At 36.6% G+C, this 21,885-nt stretch overlaps 1 protein-coding gene across 1 annotated transcript; it reads right to left on the reverse strand.

Moving 5' to 3' along the window:
* Positions 1-370: 370 nt before the first annotated feature.
* On the reverse strand, positions 371-20,137 carry ZC3H15 (zinc finger CCCH-type containing 15). Its single transcript, XM_006726944.2, has 10 exons — positions 19,902-20,137; positions 13,852-13,953; positions 9,265-9,376; positions 8,089-8,241; positions 7,570-7,661; positions 6,002-6,184; positions 4,515-4,661; positions 4,248-4,349; positions 3,168-3,291; positions 371-1,189 (listed from the first exon to the last, which is right to left on the reverse strand). Exons 1-10 carry the CDS (start codon positions 19,974-19,976, stop codon positions 999-1,001), a joined length of 1,281 nt encoding a protein of 426 aa, XP_006727007.1. The 5' UTR covers positions 19,977-20,137; the 3' UTR covers positions 371-998.
* Positions 20,138-21,885: the final 1,748 nt, after the last annotated feature.

Genomic DNA, 21,885 nt, shown 5'->3' on the forward strand with positions numbered 1-21,885 from the left:
GATTTGTTTACACTCTTTCATAGTAATCAAACTGTAGCATGTACTATGGTTACCACCATGGATCTCCACAAATGATGGTTAAGTAGTATTTAGTTCTGTAAGTAATATTTAATTAGGCTGATATCTATCAATTGGGGAATTACTCTTTCCTACAGCATTACCTATAGCCTCTTTTTAAAGCCAAATTCATAGTTTACTAAATTCATAGTAGTACTGTCAGTATTCTACATAGCTCCGTAACCAGTTAAGAGAATCCTTTAAATGTCTGTGCCTTCTGTGGTAACTATAAGAGATAATATTTAGTTAAAATCCTCAAGCTATAAATTCTAAGAAAATATTCATATAAAACCTTAAAGAAAAAAGGACCATATTTGGATTTTAATGTATGATGGTCTTTATTTACAACTTTATTGGCAAAAAAGAAGAGGGAAACATTTAAAACAGTTTAACACAGGGCATTGCAGCTGATTCTGTCAGGTTAAAGAAGATTCCTTTTAAATGTCCATCTAATTGTCCAAAGATATACAATACTGAATCTGCATACGCAGTTTCCTTTATGAAATACAGTGCTCATATTTTAGTTTAGGCAGTCTTTGAAACATATAAATACAAAGGAAATGAAATCACTCATTAAAACTGCATTAAATGAAGGGTACTTTAAATTTAAATTTATGTTGTTCTTATAATACATGCCCAATGAAAATCAAAAGCTGGAAAAGCAGTTACACTTCCTACTTGAATGGACAGTTACAACAATCATTTTCTGCAATGACCATTATATTTTCAATTTATCATGAACTACTCTGAACTTACTATGAGATGTAGCCAAAGTCAGAAGACAAGATGTAGGGAGAATATTCCTTTTTTGGAGGAGAGGAAGCCCTCCAGAATCAGCATGGGAAATAAACTCCTGTTGAAGAATTCTAGGTGGAAAAAAATTACTGTAGTCAATTTCAACTCATGCTGAGCTGGCTTAATTTTTTCAGACTTGTTTGGTGTCATTCTTCTAAATCAAGTGTGTTTAATTCTTCTTCTAGTTCATCCAAATCTTCCCCAGTAAAAAGATTTTCATCAACAGGAACAGCATCGATGGCTCCATTTTCCTGTCCCTCCCCTTCGTTGTCCTCTTCCAAATCACTTCTTTCACCATTTTCAGCCCTACCTCCAGAAGCTTCACTTAATTTGTTTTCTAAAAATAAACATTGAAATCAATAAGGCCGAGAAACAGAAAACACTATTCCACCATTAGCAACTAACAGTCACAGATACTACATTTTTCCTTTTTCCATGAAAGCCTTCCTTCCCTAAGGTTACTCCAACAAGAACTGATCTTTTTCTAAGCTTAAGAAAGCTTAAGCTATACCTATACCTAGGTGCAAGTATGTCTTGCACTACAGACATTTGATTGCTTAACGGTTTATACATTTGAAAGCAAGATTTATCTTATTCAATTCTGTTTCCTACATGACCTAGCAATTAGGTTTTTAAACAGTCAACTTCCACATAGTATTTTGAATAAATGATTATGGAATCAAAAAGTGTTTATTAGCAGCTACTTAGCTTTTGATTTGGGGAACAGTAGTTAAATCACACTAGTAATGCTGCAAATAGATATGAATCCAAAAACATTTCATCTTATCATCAAATTGTGAAAAAAGAACCTAGGGCTATGCAGCTACTTTTCTTTACAAGCTAGAAAAGATTGAGAAAACAAAAACGCTGTCTTTTCATGTTCAAAGACACTAATACTTACACAAAGACAATTTTTAATAACCTAATTTAGATTTTAGCTATTTTAAATACCTTTGATGACAAAAGTCTTGGGGGATTATAGACTCTGAAGTACTTGCAATTTTGCCTACTGTCACCAAAGTCCTACTTCTAAAAGGAGCAAATCCAGTCTTCAGATTGGCATTAAGACAATAGTCTGACAGTACTCAGATCTCAAGAGGGCAAGCCAGTTTTTCATGTTATAACTTGCATTCCTTTATTGTAAAAATAAGGTTAGTTTCTGCTCTCTCAAACTTTGCCTTGATTAGTATTCTACCTTTTTATCTCATACTAACCAGGCCAAACGTTCACTTCTCTTTAAACTCTTCAGTCAAGGCACCATTAGACATAAATTTTATCAACAAGCCTCACCCCAGCATTTCCCCATTCTCACTCTTAACTAAATTCATTATTTGTATTTCCAGATCTTATTTCCTTTTTTTTTTTTTAAAGATTTTATTTATTTATTTGAGAGAGAGAGAGGGAGAGAATGAGAGACAGAGAGCATGAGATGGAGGAGGGTCAGAGGGAGAAGCAGACTCCCTACCGAGCAGGAAGCCCGATGCGATGCGGGACTCGATCCAAGGACTCCAGGATCATGACCCAAGCCCAAGGCAGTCGCCCAACTGAGCCACCTAGGCGCCCCCAGATCTTGTTTCTGTAACTAATACCCTTTCATCTTCCATTTTTCTTCTTCTCCCAGATCTTTCTTCCCTGGCGTACAAGCCCTTCCCATGACCATGTCTCCCCCTCAAACAAAGTTTCTAAGAGTGACTTATTTTTCTCCTCATTCCTCTTACCATTGCAGTCCTGATGAAAACTGGCTCCCTAATTCCTACAACTCCTTTCTTATTGCAACTAAAGAATTATTTGCAGCTCTCATCCTACTTAATTTTTCTGAAACTCTTCTTTATTTTTGTTTGTCCTTCTCAGTGTCTTTCCCAAGCTTTCTCTCTTTTGACTACTCTGATGTTTGCGGTGTATTCTACAGTGTTCTCGTGGTAAGTATTGTGCTTGGGTGAGTTCATTCACTCTGAGCTACCAATGAAAATGACTTTCAAAAGTTTTCCTCCTGTGAATGTCTACACAGTATCCTAGACAATGCCACTTTTGATAATTAAAATATCTCAAAATCATGAGGTTCCAAACTGATTAACTGCATCTCCAAATTCATTTTTGTCCCCTTCTACTTTCAGTTAATGGCTTCCATATCCACCTAGCCACCCATTCTACAGCTTCCACGACTCACTACTTCTATATACAGCCAAGCCACACATGTTTATGTTACCGATCTGTACCTGCAGACCTCAAAGTTTGCCAGTCTGGTCTAACTGTCCCCCCTCCCTCTTTAGACAGCTTTCTAGTTTTTAGAATCACACAAAGGTTAGCATACTTACCATCCTTTTCTGAAGTATATGTGCTGAATCTTTCAAGACTGGCTACAGTAATACCTGTCTCATCTACATCTCTTGGGATATACAGGCTTAAATCTATGTCATTTACACTCACTGAATCATCAACCTTTAAAAATATAGAAAAGAAAGTTGTTACCTATGAGAACAGTTTTCACAACTTACCTTTACCTCTGACATTTATCTTAGTGAAACAAAATTATTACTAATGCCAAGTGAAAACAGTAACTGACAACTGCCAAAATTCACTCCTTTTCCTAAACTTCTTGGGGGAAAAAAATAGCAATGCCATATTTCAAGTTTCTTCCTCTGACATAAAGAATACGACGTTTTTATTTTCAAGTCAAAGACAGAGACTGGAATTTTATACTATAGAAAAAATGAATAATCAGCTATGTTTGCCTGTAACTAAGTGATTCTGCTATTGTCTCCTGCTCCCTACTCTGTACTTTTTTCCCCTACTCTGTATTTTTTTAGTCTCTGTCCCATTTTTTCAGTATAAAATATTTTTAAAAATCGTTTTCCTTTTAGAGGAAGAATAAAACACATACTTTTTTTTAAAGATTTATTTATTTATTTTGAGAGAGCGAGAATGAGAGAGAGAGAGAGAGTACATGAGTCGGGGAGGGTCAGAGGGAGAAGCAGGCTCCTCGCTGAGCAGGGAGCCCGATGCGGGACTCGATCCCGGGACTCCGGGATCATGACCTGAGCCGAAGGCAGTCGCTTAACCGACTGAGCCACCCAGGCGCCCCATAAAACACATACTTTTTAGCTAATACATATAAGCATTTAACTCTACCCCAATCACTGTTCTACTTTCTTTATAAAGAACTGTAATTTTATTAACTCATTTAATTCTCACAAGTGGCCTGCATGTAGGGATTATCATTATATCTTTATTACAGATGAGGGTAGAGACCTACAGTGTAGGTGATTTCCCAGGTTACAGTTAGGATTTGAACCAAGGCCCCAGGGTTGGTACCCTTAATCATGCTACTCTGTTGTTATTCTCTATTGTTTCTCTCCATCAATGTGAGGGAATGAGGTGCCAAAGCTGCTTCTTACCTCATCACCACCTGTTCCCTGGGTGTAACGGGTATCATCTGCTTCCTCATCATCATCATCAACCAGTTCAGGACGAAATTCAAACACCTCACGACCACTAATCTATTCAGATACACAAATATATCAACTCAGGGTAAAATTAAAATATTTCTTGGTCACTGATTTCAGACATAAACATGATTAAATTACAATAAATTCTTGCAGGACACAGAAATTATAAAATGAAAGAAAGAATAAAGAATCTCTTCAGGTGAGTTTGGGACGTACCACTAATGCTTTTCCTGCCTTGAAGTCCGCTTTCCTTCTTTCCATATCTTGCTCAAGTTTATCAATCTTTTCTTGTCTTTTTCTTTTCTTCCATGCAAGAAAAGATTCTAGAGTGATTTTGGTAACATTTGGACCTAGGGCCGAACGCTGTAAAGACAAAAGAGTTGGGTTTTTTCCCCCAAATCACCTATAACAACATTTAATAGTTTTCTCTTAATGCAATTAAGTCCTTGCCTGTAACTGTTAAGACATCAAATTCAGAATAAACAGATTTATTTTCATTTTATATAGCAATGAGCAGAATGAGTATTCAGAGATACAAACATTTCTAAACACAGTAAAATACATTATTCTGAGCTGGATTTCTTTTCAAAACTGAAGGTGACTAAAACCTATCATAAAGAAAAATAGTTTTAACAGAAGTCAATTGCTGAAAACAAAAAATACGAAAAGCACCATAACAATATCCAAGTTTCACTGGTGTTCCTCAGGAAATGAGGAAAAAAACTGGCAAAACACCATCTGCTCCTCAGAGCCAATAATCAAGTAATAAATGTATGGAGAAATAATACTTGCTGAACATCTGCCAGGTATTCAGTATTAAATGCTATCTACACATACGCTAACACACTGATCTCCACAAATAAGCAAACAGAAAGTGATGGGAAATTTATCAAGGTTAACAGCTAATATGTGGTAGAAGCAGGATACAAACAATCCCAAATATACCTGACTCCAAAGTCTCTATTTTCTATTATAGCATAGTGCCTCCTATGAGACACTAAACAATACAGCCATTTAAAAATGAGCAAATGTATATAATCCCAACCTTAGACATTTACACAACATATTTAGACAATCCAAAGAAGGCAAAATGGATATAATTTGAAATATACAACCCTAAACCTAGTATTTCCAATAATTTCAACATTTTCTTGTCACTCCCAGGAGCCCCATCTACTATCTCATGGAGCAAACACCTTTTGTGCTGAACCAGAAATGAGGAGCAGAAGATTCTCTTCAATGAGACATATTCTCCTCTATCAACAGAGTGAGGGTTTTGAGCCCAGGGATGATGATAAAACATACAAATGGAAAACTGTAGGAATTATCTCCTTCAGTACATATTACTGATTAGTAAAATGGCTAAAAAATAAAACAGAAAGAACACCTAAACTTCAAGTTCAATCAATCTGAATATGATTTTAATGAACATATTAGTATATCAATCTTATGGAAAGAGTTTGATAAACCAGTGGCATAAGAAATTGTTTCATAATCCTAAAATTAATGTCACGATGGGCTAGTGATTATGGTTAGGTTTACATTCTAGATGTACATGAATAACTAAAGAAAAAGGCAACTTTGGGAAAAGGTCACATTTTTTCCCCCTTTCATAATAACATGCTATTGCCCCCAAGTGGTAAATATTATAATTTCACAATAAATACTGCTTTAGTTTTATAGTAGGAAAAAATTATAGTTACCTCTCTTTCAATTAGATCTTCTAATGAAATTTCATCTTCTTTCTCTTCTTTTTTTTTATCTTTTTTCAATACAAATCCAGGAGGAAGTGCATGACGATACATGCAAATATCACCACCTCCAGGGCATACCCAAAACCAGCCGTATTTGTTGTTTTCAATAGCTTCAAGAAAATGCTTGCACACCTGTATAGAGACAATATTATTCACAAGTAGTGGCTCAGTGTAGTCCATTTCCAAGGTAAATGCTTAAGTGTATGGAACAAGTACATTCTTATTCACATCCTTAGGCTATTCACTTTTCAGACCACCCTTTGTGCAGAAATGTACATATAATCTTAAAATATATAATATGATGATAAATTCCCTTTAGAGAAGATCTATATAAAATTTCTATTTTCAACATTGTTCCAAATTCTGAATTACACAAAAGGACATGCCTTAGTTTTAGCCTTTTTTAGCCTTTGTAAATGCAATCCAACCCTGATTTTTTAATAAGTGAAAAAATATGAATATGGTTATAAAAAACTAAAACCAATGATTTTGTTTTGATCTTTCCTTAAAAACTCATCACATGCAATAATGATACAAATACTATTTGAATTACCTGAAATTATAGGCAATTTCTCACATCTAAGAAGGGAGAAAGAAAGCAAGGTACAAAAGGAACACAAAGGATAATGACTTGGTGCAAAATAAAATTGTATTGAAGCCTCAGGTAATAAACTTTAAAAATAAGAAGTAAAAATTAATAAACAATATTCTTTTCCTGAAAAATATACAACAGATATAAGTAAAACTAGTGTTTAAAAATTTTCTAGTGGGGCGCGTGAGTGGCTGCCTTCGGCTCAGGTCATGATCCCAGGGTCCTGGGATCGAGCCCCGCATCGGGCTCCCTGCTCCGTGGGAAGCCTGCTTCTCCCTCTCCTGCTCCCCCTGCTTGTGTTCCCTCTCTTGCTGTGTCTCTCTCTGTCAAATAAATAAATAAAATCTTTAAAAATAAATAAATAAATAAATAAATAAATAAATAAATAAATAAATAAATAAAAATAAAAATTTTCTAGCACACCAAGGTTTTTCACTCTAACTGCACTATAGGTAAATATGTGGACATGAATGCTGGGTTTGAGAAATAAGGTACAAATTTTTAAAAGTACATTTCCTGGAATACTAGAGCCACTGCCTATCCAAAACTCATTCTGCAATTCATAATGTGACAATATTTTCACCTTCTTGATTTAAAATCTCCCCATCACTAAAACAGAGTAGGTGTTTATCAATTCTCCCTCCTTTTACTTTGCACAAAAAAATAAAGAATTCTTGTCTGAATATGTGATTGTGTTCATCCATACTTGAGAGAAAGTAAAATCAAAGGCTTTTCAAAGCCTACTTTTGAATAGGAATCTAATTTTGTGTAACTTATAATTGCAAATTCCAAAACAAAGCTTGATGCACTTTATGAAAAGCTCCAATAATTTAATAATCCAGTAAAAAATAGCAGCAAATACCTTGCCACATAATTCTCCCTAATGATAAATATCACAGCAACTCAATTCAAGAAAAGGACATACTATTTGAGTTTTTGGTTTTTTCTTTTCCGCCTCACCGTGCTTCTTGTTCACTACTTCTTCCAGTTTTTTCTCATCCCAATTATCCATAGTATCTAAATAAAAAGAGATACGAAAACTAAATACTGTAATTTTATCTACTGTTCCCAAAACATATTGCGTATCTCCTTAGATAGGAAAGCTGTATCATAAGACTTATGACCTAACACATTTTCCTTAAATGACACCAAAGATAGGATGTGTTATGAAATTATTCACCAAAATCCCATGTAGTTTAGGGAAATGAGAAGGTAGTACTGGAAGAAAGGGTGAGACAAATCCAAAATAAGTAACTGGCTTTTATACATCCTCATTTACTTAATCAAAGGACATAATGGTGTCAATTCAGATTTTATGAAAAAGAATTTTTTTTTTTTTTTTTTACAAACACAGCCTTCTTCCTAAGACCAAAATATTCTTCAAGTACTAAATATCTTAGTAACAACCAAAAGATATTTTTAAGAAAATGTCTTAAAAAAATACCTTTTTCAAGTTCTTCATCTCTTGCATCAATGTAAACACTTCGCTTTTCACACTTTCTCTCCAGAGTCAAGTCATGAGAGAACTTACACTTATCTCCTTTAGTACACTGTCCTTGCTTAAAGAATGCACACACCACGGATTTGGGATCTGCACCTATGTCAAATGGCACATGGTATTTGTATTACAATCGGCCAGATCACAAAGTATAGCTTCTATCTGAGATATAATTACCACTGGTGAACTTGTTGTTTTCCATTCACTGATGTGAAAGAAAAATACCACTTACAGGTGATTGTTAAGACATTTCTTTAAAGTTCCTTCTACAGCATTTTATATCTATTTTTATTTCTTTTATTCTTACCATTATTCCTTCCATCCTTACTCTTATTTCCAGGGACAAACCCATAGGTTATTCCATAGTAATTTGTCTAGTTTGAGTCAATGAGGCAGAGGCAAAAGAGAAATATAAATATACATGGAGATATACTGCCAAGAGTTTGGAACTTACAATTTATAGAATCATAGGTTTGTCTTGGCTATCACCAAAGAAGAGATATTATAAAATCAACTAGTAGACTGTCTAAATCCTTAATTTTGCCTTAAGTGGGGCGCTAGTGGCTGGAGTTATAGCTGTACAGTCATAGCTGAGCACATACATAGAGGAACCATAAGTAAGTCATTGATATAGTTTAATTTTGACTAAGGGATTATCATTTCCATAGCAGACACACTGGCTCATAATATGAAGAAAATATACATCAAAACAAATTGAGATTTTTTAAATTGAAGTGTAGTTGACATACAATGTTACATTAGTTTCAGGTGTACAACATAGTGATTCTACATGTCTATGTGTTATTCTGTGCTCACCACAAGTGTAGCTGCTGTCTGTCACCATGCATTGCTATTACAATACCACTGACTATACTCCCTATGCTGTACCTTTTTTTATCCTCACGACTTATTCATTCCATAACTGGAAGCCTGTATTTCCCACTCCCTTTCATCCATTTGCCCATCCCAGGCCCCCAACTCCCTCCCCTCTGGCAAACCATCAGTTTATTCTCTGTATTTATGGGTCTGTTTGTGCTTCTGTGTATTCACAAAACAAATTAAAAGGTTTTTAAACATGAATTACATTTGATAAAAATAATACTTCTGACATTTAAAGTTTACCTTTACTTATTTTTTGAGCAGCAACTACAGGTTTGAACAGCTCATTTAATTCTTGCAATTCTTTCTTCTTGTCATCTTTCTTCAATTTCTTTTCAGCTTCACTTTGTGCTACCTATAATATTCCCAGGTATAATATGTAAATTTGGTTTCATATAATAACATTGTTCTCATTATACAATAGTACATATAACATCACTGACATAACAAAAACGTTTGCACATTTATGTGTATATAGTCTGTACCTCTTAGTATCAGTGTTACAATGGCCTTTCAATACATATTAAATGGTGTGGTTAAACTATAAAATGAAACTGTGAAATCTTCTATCAGCTGACTTAAAAAAATTCATAAATGGTACCATGCCAAGTAAAAAGCATACTCAAAAGCTTATAGCAATAAGCATTTATTAAGCATTTGCTACATGCCCAGCACTTTTAGTAAATGGTTCTCACCTGGGATTTTCTTCTTACGACAACCACCCACTCCCCAGAAACATGAGGGTGCCTTTTGAAGATCAGAAATGCAAACATCCGGAAATGCGCAGTCCCACACAATAAAGAACTATACCACCCAAAATACCTATTACCCTTGTGGAGAAACACTGACTAGGTCAATGTGGGAGATTAAACAAAACAAATATGACATATGACATAGTTCCAGGCACACAATTTACATACCTAATATGATTAGAGGATTCATCCAAACATTTATATGTCAGGTCCTATGTTACATGACAGGGAATACAAAGATGAAAAGATAAAGATGCTTATTTAAAGAAGCTCAGAATCTAGTGGGAAGACAGACATGTCAATAACTATAATATAATACATGGTTCTCTGGAAACAAGGAATGCCTATGAAAATTAGACTGAGCTAATACTTTATGGATGAATTTTTCTGATGGGTAAGAAAACGAGCCAGCCAATGCAAAGATACAGGTACCAGAAGGAACAAGGTATGAGAAACATCAATGAAAAGTTTGGACTGTATCAGTAGTGACAGGTAAAACTCCATGGTTTAAAGTAAGTCAATGACACAATCAGATTGTATTTTATAAAGATCACAATGGCAACTATATGAAAAATGGACTAGAATAGCAAGGAAAATTAACAGGCTAATGCAATTGCTGTGGGCAAGAAAACACAAGAGCTTAAAATAGGCATTAGTAGCAAGGATGAAGAAAAGGAGTGCGGAACAGCTCTTAAGGAGGTAGAACTGATAGTACCAAGTGACTGACTAGACATAAAGTATAAAAGACAGGGTGGGGTCTAGCATCATCCCATGTACGGTTAGTGCTGTTAAATAAGACAGGGTATACAGGAGTAACAGGTTTCAGGGTAGAAGGTGGAGATGAGCTCAGTTTTAGACGTACTGAGTACGAGATGCTTACAGAGCATCTGAATAGAGCTATTTAGAAGGCAAGTGGACAGGGATCTTGATACCTGGAGAGACAGTCTGCTTTAAAATAAAGATTTTAAAAATAGCTTACAGATTATAATTGATTAAAACTTTGAGTGTGTATGAGATTACTCAAGAACAGCATAAAGAAGTGATTAAAAAAAAAAGTGAAAAACAGAAGACAGTTCCTTGAAGAATACCAATATTAAATGAGCCAACACAACCTTAAAAAGCCCATAAAAGGGTCCAAGAAATATCAAAGATACAAGTAGAAATCCAGGACAAAAAAAGTACTTAAGGAAGGGGAAATTTTAGGAAGGGAATGGCCAAATGCTATAAGGTTAAAGACATCCCAAATCCTGACTTTGATCATATGGTAAATGTATTTAAATGGAAAAATGGGAAAACATTTTTTAAAAAGAAAAATTTAAGTCATTTTATCTATAATAAAAATATCCTTTGCTCATTAGGCTCATCTCAAACATTTATGGGCCCAGAGCAAGGATACAACAGAAGCCCATAAACCATTTCTGTAAATACCTGTAAGTGAGAAATCAAACTTATGCTAACTAAATAAAATATGGTTTGTACCCCTACTTAACAAATATACCTTATAACCTGGAAGGATGGGTTCAAATTCAAAATGCTCAGGATCCATGCAGTTCCACACTGGAGCACAGCAGTAAAACAAGAGTCAACTCCTGGCTCCTCTTCCCACCCTGAGTTTCATCCCACCATGTGTGTGCATGAAGGTGTAAAGTGTGGGGAAGGATATAGTATGGATGTCCACAGTCCGAGCACACACCCTTCTTTTTTTGTATATATGCTGTTGAAGTGAACACACAACCTTCCTTTGACTACTTCAGGCATATTGACAGTACAGTATACCCTAAGATAAATGTAGGTAACATGACCTTTGCAGGCCCTGAAGTATTATGGAGAGGGATGGTATAAATTCCCTTAACCTCACTGACTCCTTGCCTGTGGGAGAGCTATGTCTGCAGGAGACATAGAGTAGGGTCATCCTCTACAACACAGGGCCTAGAGTGGGGTACCTACTGCCTGGCTCTAACAGCAGGACTGCTGCTCATTTTGCAGATAAAAGCCCAAGTACCCAAGAAATTATCAAAAATTATAATACTGAATGTACCATCAATCCTAACCACACCACCACCACCACCACCAATTTTATGGCTTTCTCGGGTCTATGAAATATAAAATTACCAGTCAATATACTTCCCACTAGAAGAAAAAATAGGGAGAGGAGAACAGAATTGAAAAAAGGAGTAAGGGAAGAAAAGTAAATTCTTTTCACACACCTATATTCACAAGAAGATTCACATTATCTTCTCATTTAACCACCACAGGTACCTTACAAGGGTAATTGCCTTTCCACTGTATAGATAAGCGTCACTAAATAATTTAAGTTCATGTTACAAATAAGATGACTCCAAGATCTGAGCATATATTTTTATTAAACTAGGCTACTAAATTAGCAGCATGGAAGATCAATAGTTTTTGGCTCCAGAATCAAGCTGGGTGTAAGGAAAGAAAAATGTTGGAGGCACTAATCTGTAGACAATATGTATGAGAGAAGTTTGTTTCAGATTGGGGTCACAAATATACATTCTGATATTCTCAAATGAAAAAAAGTATTTCCAAAAGTTAAGGAAAAGGACAGAGTGGCAAAAAAAGTACTTTTTAAAATAAAGATACATGTATGTAAAATCTTAAACTCAAGAAAGTGAAAGATCTAAAGAACATGAAGAAAAGGAGCTAACTTTTTTGAATGCATTGCCAATGGGTAAAATAATTTCAAAATTCATATGGAAGGATAAATACCTAAGAAGAGCCAAGAAAAATATAAAAGAAGTAACATTTGAGGGAAAGAATTTCCCTTAATAGCTAACAAAATACGTTACTAGGCCACTATAATCAAAATCAATGGGATACTGGTTTAGGGACAGACAATAAATAGAACAGAAAAGAGAATCCAGGAATAGATCCTAACATATTTGAGACTACTATATGTCAACAGTGATATTTCAATTCGGTGGGATAAATGATGCTGGTATAAGTGGCTATTCATGTGAAAGAAAATTAACTTAGTGACATATAAATTTATGACAAATTATAGACTGTAAAAATAAAATAGAAATCTAGGAAAAACACACATAATCTAGTGGTGCAGGAGACTTTTTAACTATATTTAAAAAAACCTAGACAAATCTGACAATACAAGAAAAATTGTACAGCAAATAAAACAGAAACATCACAAATTATCTGTAATGCACACAAAGGTGTCTCTCATAAACTGACAAGAAAAAGACAACCAGAAAAGCAAAGGATATGAATACACAAGTCAGAGAAGTATAAACCCAGACAGCCAACAACCATATGAAAAGATACTCAAAACAAAACAAAACAAAACAAAAACCCAAAAGATATTCAAACTCACTAGCAGTAAGGGAAACAAAGTAAAAAATGAGATCTCAATTTATACTTACCAGATTGAAAAACATTAAAAAGAATTTTAGTACCTATAACTCATGCACTGCAAATGAAAATGTGAAGGATTACAATCTCTACAGAAACTAATCTAATTTATTACAATTAGAGATCTGGGGCTCCTGGGTGGATCAGATGGTTAAGCATCAGACTCTTGATTTCCACTCAGGTAATGATCTCAGAGTCAGGAGATCGAGCCCTGCATTAGCTCCGAGCTAATTGGATTCTCCCCGCCCCTCCCAACTGGCGCTCTCACACACTCTCTCTTTAAAAAACAAATAAATAAAAAAGAAATCCGTTTCCCTTGATCTAGAAATGTGTCACAATTTATGCCAGAGATAAAAGCAAAAATGCCTGTTAAGAACCCATGTACGAGGACATTTCTTGTAGAATTGTTCTAATGTCAGAAAGCTAGAAATGAAGTGATCACTTATACTGAAATGGATGGATATAGTACATCCACATTGTAGATAGTATGAAGCCATCAGAATAAACTAGAGCTATATCAAAATGGCTTGGAGGAATATCTAAGACATAATGCTGAGTAACAAAAGCAAGATGCAGAAAAGTTTTAGAGTAGGATTCCATTTTGAAATACAATTACCATACCAAATACTTCTATCTGTAACAGATGCCTTATTACATCCGTATGAAGAAAATGCAGAAATTTTAAGTTATTTACCTGACGTGGATTTTGCTGACCAAACTTAACCTGATGAGTGACAGCCTTAATAAACTTTTGTTGCTTTGCTCCTTTCTTATTCTTTAGACCAAAAGTTTTGTCCTGAATGAAAAAGAGTATAGAAATATCTTAGCAATTTATATTAATTTCTTATCTATTTTTTTCAGTCATATCTAAAAATCACTCTTTATTTACTTACTGGTAAGAAAACTATTCTTTCTTATGCTATGTAAACATGCAAAACACTAAAACATCAAGTCAAACCAACATATGACCCAGATCCTTTACAATTAAATACATACTTACAACTATTGTTACTAAACCTGTTACTCTATGATGCTTTTTCCAAAGTGTGTTTCAGAATATAAATTATACAGGATGTGCAAAGTTGTAAGACAGGACAAGATGACCTACAGTCAAGTAAGTTTAGGTAAATGCTTGGCTAACATTGTTTTTAATTTTTAAGCATAAGATATCTTAGAGTCTTTACTAGAAGGGATGGAGTATTATAGCAATTCTAAATCTTTTTTTACTTCAGAATGCATTCTTCTTAGAGTACCCTAAGGGATTATGTACTATCAAACACATTTTGGGGAATACTGCATAAGATACAGTACTGCACTGTTTTTTTGTAAGAGAATTATCTTCTCAAAACAATTAAAAAAAATTTTTAAAGATTTATTTAAGGGTGCCTGGGTGGCTCAGTCAGTTGGACTCTGTTGTTCTACTAAGCCAGTTACCAATTTATCCATACACTATCAATCTTTGTAGATTGAGATTCAAATAGATGTTTAATTTTATCCTTTTTAAAAATTTATTTTTTTTAGTAAGCTCCATGCCCAATATGGGGGTTGAACTCATGACCTCGTGATCAAGAGCTGCATGCTTGGGGCACCTGGGTGACTCAGCTGGTTAAGCATCTGCCTTCGGCTCAGGTCATGATACCAGGGTCCTGGGATCGAGTCCCACATCAGGCCTTGCTCAGCAGGGAGCCTACTTCTCCCTCTGCCTGCTGTTCCCCCTGATTGTGCACTCGCTCTCTCTCTGACAAATAAATAAAATCAAAAAAAAAAAAAAAAAAAAAGTTGCATGCTCTACCAACTGAGCCAACTAGCTGCCCCTAGATGTTTAATTTTAAAATGGGAGTTTGCATCTTTCTCATTCTCTTGTTTATGGGTGGGTCTGAGAAAGGAAAAAGAGGCAAAAAGGTTATACTTTCAAAAGGAACCTGAGACCTCTGAAAAGAATTTAGTCTGAAATAAACTGACTATTTTAAAGCCTTAATTTTGGTATTATTTCTGAGGGAAAGGGACAAGGTAATAGGAAGAAAGTTTTATAGCTACAGAATACCTATGTGGACCCGTTGGAAATGAAAAACAGTATTGATATTAGTATATGAAAACATCCAACATGACATAACTTTACAGAATCTCAAAATCAATAAAATGGATCTTTCAATTTTCTTAACACTTGCAAAGTTGAAGACAGTTTTAGTTCTAGAAGGTTCTCACTGGGTAGTACCTTTTTATTCATTCATCACATCTATGTCCATTCATATACCAAAATTTCACTTTCTCCTATTTAAATTTCTATCCTGTTTTAATATACCATATTTTAAAATTCTACATGAATTTTCTATAATCTACACATGTATAAAAAGTAGGATGTACATACATGTTGAACTTGAGTTTTTTATGGCTGGTGTCCCTTGTTTTTATAGGTAAGAGAGTTTAACATTCAATTCAGTAAGAAGAAAGGATGGTCAAGTATAATGTGATATATGAAGAGAAATGAGCCCATGCAGCAACCGGGTGTGAAATGCCACTTTCCTTTTACAAAAAGTGCATTCTCATGGGAGGCGGGAGAGATGGTTGATCTGGAATACCAACAACAGCTGCTGAAAATAGGATGTTTTACAATTGGAATACTTCAAAAGGGCTTTCTCCCTTTTTCTTGAATTGAGGATAAACACTTACGTGAAGATTAACCTGGATTTGGGGGTGGGGAAATGAGACAGGAAGACTGGAGGTTACAATCAAACCCATATCGTGCTTAAAATAAAACTGGGAAATAGTAGTCCTCATTGGATCAATAAGGTCCCAAAGATTAGGTTATAAGGAAGGAATAATGTGTGTGTGTATGTTTCAGATTTGGGAAACTGAATACAAAGGAGTTTAGAAAACATGTATTTTTCTTTTTTTTTTTTAAAGGATGGCTCCCTGAAGCTCCAAGAGCCCTAACATTCAGTGAACTTCAGACTTCACATAAAACTGACCCTTTCGGGACGCCTGGGTGGCTCAGTCGGTTGGGCGTCTGCCTTCGGCTCAGGTCATGATCTCAGGGTCTTGGGATCGAGTCCCGCATCGGGCTCCCTGCTCACCAGGGAGTCTGTTTCTCCCTCTCCCTCTGTCTCTTCCCCCTGCTCATGCTCTCTCTCTCAAATAAATAAATAAAATCTTTAAAAAAAAAGAAAAACAAAAAACAACAAAAAAAACTGACCGTTTCTTTCCCTTCCCATCCCATTAAGTAATCATGCTTCTTTTTACAGCCAGCCTCCACTCCTTAAATAAGATGTCTGAGAAAAAAAAGGGGCGGGGGGATTGGGAGAGCAGGTCAATACTGAATAGTACTCCAGGACAACCAGAGACTACCTTTTGGGAAACTAGGGTAAGCAGAAGCTAAGCACTGTTTTATTTCGTTAGTCGTGTCTGCCTTCCCCCGTCCACCACATGCACTATCTAATGTATTTTTGTTCTCCACTCATGCAATGGATGTTCTACAGCTGGTTAATCTAACTTCAAGTAATCAACAATTGACCTTAACTAAAGTTTTTCATTGGCAACCAATCATCTCTCTTTCTCCATCCTTTACACATCTGGATTCCACCTCTATAGGTGTCTTTTTTTTTTTTTTTAAGATTTTATTTATTTATTTGAGAGAGAGAGAGCATGAGGGCGGGAGGGTCAGAGGGAGAAGCAGACTCCCCGCTGAGCAGGGAGCCTGATGCGGGACCCGATTCCGGGACTCCAGGATCATGACCTGAGCCGAAGGCAGTTGCTTAACCAACTGAGCCACCCAGGCGCCCTCTATAGGTGTCTTATTACCATTTTCTTGCTGCTACAAGTCCTTAGCTGGACATCCTTTATTTGCACGTCCTACAACCCAAGGATTGTTTCTCTTTCCATAATCAAATCTATTTCTCAAAGTTGACTTCAGTTTATTAAATGTAAGCTATAAGAAAGCAAATGGTATATGCCACTTGGGACAATTGCATAAATGTCTAACAGAACCATAACATCTTTTAATATACTCATTTCAGAAAGAAAATACCTATTAATCCAAATCAATTAATAAATTTTAGAAGGTTTAAAGAGGGAAAGAAAAAATGTAGGCAACAGAAGGAAATTACTTCAAGTGACAGAAAGTAAACCCTATACTGACAGCACAGATAAGTCTGGTTATTTCCACTAACTAGTTCTTTTTTTTATAATAAATAATAGCAGCTGCCATTTATTAACTATATATATGTCAAGTATCTTATATATGTCATCTCATTTAACCCACAGCTCTGTAATATAGGAATCAGCTCCATTTTGCTGATAAGAAGTACATCAGTCTTTGCTCCCAGCTCCTCAATCAATTTTCATCTTAACCCCATGCACTCACTAGCCATCAAGACATGCTAGGGTTTTGGGGAAGTAAAAAAAAAAAAAAAAAAAGCCACCTACAATATTTAACAAAGAGGAATATATTGTTTCCTAACCAGGCTGAGTAACAGAATTTTCTCTATAAATCTCATTTCACCCAAATGATAAAACTTAACATTAAATTCATAGTATTGTTGTACCTCTGCGAGCAAATATCCATGCAAGACACTTGAGTCTACAAAACCTTACTACCATAAAAAAAAAAAAAAAAAGATGCCCATCATATATAATAAATGCGGGGGGCAGGCTAATATCACCACTGTTAGGGTATTTTTAGTCAGTTAAAGAATGCAGCTGTCTTATTTTGCATTTTTCTTAGGCTAAGTCTTCATTAATGAATCTAAGATTGCTTTCTCTTTACCTTAAGAATAACTGTGTACAAGATGAATGAAGCCATTATATACCTACACTTTTAGTTGATAAACACTATCAATGACTTTCATGTACAACTCCTTAAAACAAAAGTCATACTCCTACCAATTAAAAAATAAAATAACTGCATATAGTTAAAGTTCAATAATACAGGAGATATATTTTGTCAGATAACATTTAATTTCATGTCTATAAGGAAATTTCACTTGGTATCATGTTAATTCAATCTTAGTAAAAGAAACTGACAAGTAAAATGTGATCCCTAAAATGTAAATCTCTGGTTTACATAGCACTGAATGCTATGAGATCACCATTCCCAGAGATCTACTTAAGTGCCAGTAGTCCAGATTGTTCAAAAAGGTGACAGTAGACACACATGTGAAGAAGACAGTAATTTGCTTTTAAAGTTCTGGCTATGCTGCTTCATCACAGTTTTAAATAGTACAAATTGGCAATAAGAATACAGGTTCTTGGGAGCGGGGACCTGACTGCCTCAGTCAGTTAAGCATAGGACTCTTGACCTCAGCTCAGGCCTTGATTTCAGGTCTTGAGGTCAAGCCTCAAGTTGGGCTCCAAGGAGGGAGGGAGGGAGGGAGGAAGGAAGGAAAGAAAAGAAAATTAAGAAAAGGAAAAAAAGAATACAGATTCTGCTTCAGAGTTGGAACTTGGCAAACATTACTAGAATTCTTTATAAGCATATTAAACCAGCAGACTTTAAAAATTATGTAAAAATCGACAAAGACAAGTTCCCATTAGGTTTATACTATGAAGCCCTGAGGGCTTTCATTGCTGTTTTTCAAGGCTGTAAATATCAAATACTAAAAACAGTAATCATTTAGGTATGCCTGGGTGGCTCAGTCAGTTAAGCGTCTGCCTTCGTTTCAGGTCATGATCCCAGGATCCTGGGATCGAGCCCCTCATCTCCTTGCTCAGCGAGGAGCCTGCTTCTCCCTCTGCCGCTCCCCCTGCTTGTGTCCTCGCTCTCTCTCTCTGACAAATAAATAAAATCTTTGAAAAACAAAACCAGTAATCATTTATAAATAAACTCATTTCAAAACACCCAACATGCATTTTGGTCGAGTTCTAATAAAAAGCGACAATTCCACAAAGGCTGTGCATTATTCAGGTATACCAGAAGCAGGAAAACCGTCATGGCTTTTTCCAATTACATCCAAAGAAAACGAAGAACTGTTTAAAAGTCACTGATGATGGTTCACTTTCTTAGGAAACTCACTGGTGCAGTCATTGGAAGGCAAATATAACACATTCAAGAACGTCAATAGTGTTCCTCGGCCATGAAGAGCTATAGGCTCAATACACTAAATGAATATATACCAAATTCGGGTACGGCACTTAACACAGCTAGTGACACTGAAACAATCTCTTTTAAAGCAGAGTCGATGTAATTCACAATGTATATTTATCAAGAGCTACGTACAAAACGGTGAGCTGCGACCTTAAAGAAATCTCCACTCTCTATGGAACTTGTAATGGATCGAAAAACCCACGAAGTGGTAATTTGTTGACTCGAAAGAACTCCTCCTCCTAAGCGATGGGTAAAAATGGAACACAAAGGCTCGTCACGAGCCGACCCCCCAGAAAGAATCTGGCCTGAGCCCATTCAGCGTACTTTTTAAAAACACCAATCTAGAAATGTCTTCAATTTTAAGTACTAGCGAAGGTCAAAACCCTGAAGCGGGCAGGGGAGCGGGGTGCCCTTTCCCACCTGGGTGGGTGAAGGCGGGCGTGTGGGCGGAGAAGCAAAGGCTGGGCACGGGGGCGCCAGCAGCGTCACTATAGCAATGAGAGGCAGGGAGCGTCATCACGGGCCTGGGGAAAGGGCAGTGGGCCACAGAGCCAGAGGTGGACACGTCGTCCCGGAAGACGCGAGCAGGAGCCGTGGAGCGGGGAACCAGGAGGCTGCTTCCCTGAGGGCTCGCAGCATGAGTGGGGGAGGGAGCGGGTACTCACTTCAATAATCTTCTCCTTCTTTTTCTGCTCCGCCTTTTTGCTGCCCCCGGCCTGAGCCTGTTTCTTGGGGGGCATTGCGGAGACAGGTGGCACCGGCCAGACTTTAGCGCAGCTGGACACCGTCAGGGTATCTGGCCCTGCGGCAGGAAAAAGAGGACACGGGCCTCCGTCGCCGCCGCACGGCACGGAAAGCGAGGCACTCACTCACCGCCGAAACGCGGCCTTTGCGACAGGTCGGTGCCGCAGAGCATTGTGGGTAGCGAGGAGCGGCGCCCGGAAGCGGAGCTGCGCGTGCGCTTCTGCGGCGGCCGACCAGGAGGGGGCAGGGTAGGGACGTGGGAAAATGACTTGGCATCGCTTGTGATGTCGCTCATCCACCAGGTCCTTTCTAGGTTGTGTCAGGCTTCAGGATCAATGAGGCGAGTTGGTTGGCGCCCGTTGCGCTTTGGACCACCCTTCACGTGTTTTTTTGTTGAGAATGGGCGATTCTTTTGTCCTGCGTGCTCGGTTAATGTTTGCACTTACCATCCCCATCCTGAATGATCTCGAGCAGCCGCCGCAACTCAGGGCTGCTTGGAGGGTCACGGTACTCAGTTAACTTTCTTCTCATGCACGGATGGATCAGGGCTGGTGAAAACAGCATGCTTCGGGTTCCTGCGAAGCTTTATTAAGACATGGAAAAAGTTTCATTTGAAGGACGCCAGGGGTGGCTGCCCAGAGAAGGGGGAACTTGAACTCTTATGATGTACAATACTTAAAGTTATTTTCAGATTTTAGGAAAGTGTCTGGATGATTCCTAAAAACCCATTTATAATGTGAAATTAACCAAACCTAGTTTGGGGGTGGAGAGTACAACTCAACAACTTTCATAAAGTTCTTGAAAGTCTGAAAACTACTTAGCACATTACACACATTATTTCATTTAGTTATCACAAGGACTTTGAGGTAGGAATTGTTACTATTTGCATTTTATAGATGAAGCACAGAGAGAAAGAAACATGCCCAAGGTTATGTTAAAGGCTGAGCCAGGGATTTCAACTTTGGCAGTCTCATTCCTATCTACATTCCTATCACTAATATTACAAAAGTCTAAATTCCTGTAACTAATATTACAATAATGGTCCTGCTTATAAAAGAATGTGAATGAATGGTTGGCACCTGTTAATATTTCTACAAACCAAAGTACTATTTTTTAAAAAATGTAATGCTTTGCTGTTATTTTTGTTCCATGATTGTTATTTAAACTGTTTCTGCTAGGAAGTATTATAGGGCCCAGAGTCATCTTTATAGATAAAAGTTTTAAATATTTTTCACTAATTTGCATAAGGAGAGAACTAAGAGTCCCTTTAATTAGTGCAATTGATTATTTGAGTAGTAGCTTTTTACATAAGAGATAATGCCAAGGAATCCCAAGTATGGGTGTGTGTGCTGGTGTGTGTTTGTATATACAGATCTTCCTGAACTTATGATAGGGTTATGTCCTGATAAGTTGAAAATATCATTAAGTCGAAATGAAATTAATATATTTAATCTACTGAGCATCATAGCTTAGCCTAGCCTACCTTAAACATGCTCAGAACACATTAGCTTACAGTTGGGCAAAATCATCTAATGTAAAGACTGTTTTATAATGAAGTATTGAATAGCTTATGCAATTTATTGAATGTTGTACTGAGAGCAAAAAGCAGAATAGCAGTATGGGTAAAGAATGGTTATGGGTCTGTTGGTTGTTTACCCTCGTGATCATGTGGCTGACTAGGAGCTGTGGTTGCTGCTTCTGCCCAGCATCAGGAGAGAGTATCTTATCACATACCAATAGCCTGGGAAAAAATTTGAAGTATGGTTTCTACCGAATGCATATTACCTTTGTATCATTGGAAAGTCAAGAAATTATAAGTCAAACCTTCATAAGTCAGGGACTGTCTGTATACACACTCATGAAACTTTCTTTGTCTGGACTCCTGTCCCAGGTTGATGGACTACC

The sequence above is a fragment of the Leptonychotes weddellii genome, chromosome 3 (assembly GCF_054177405.1).
Source record: "Leptonychotes weddellii isolate Sample4059 chromosome 3, ASM5417740v2, whole genome shotgun sequence".
NCBI classification, from domain to species: domain Eukaryota; kingdom Metazoa; phylum Chordata; class Mammalia; order Carnivora; family Phocidae; genus Leptonychotes; species Leptonychotes weddellii.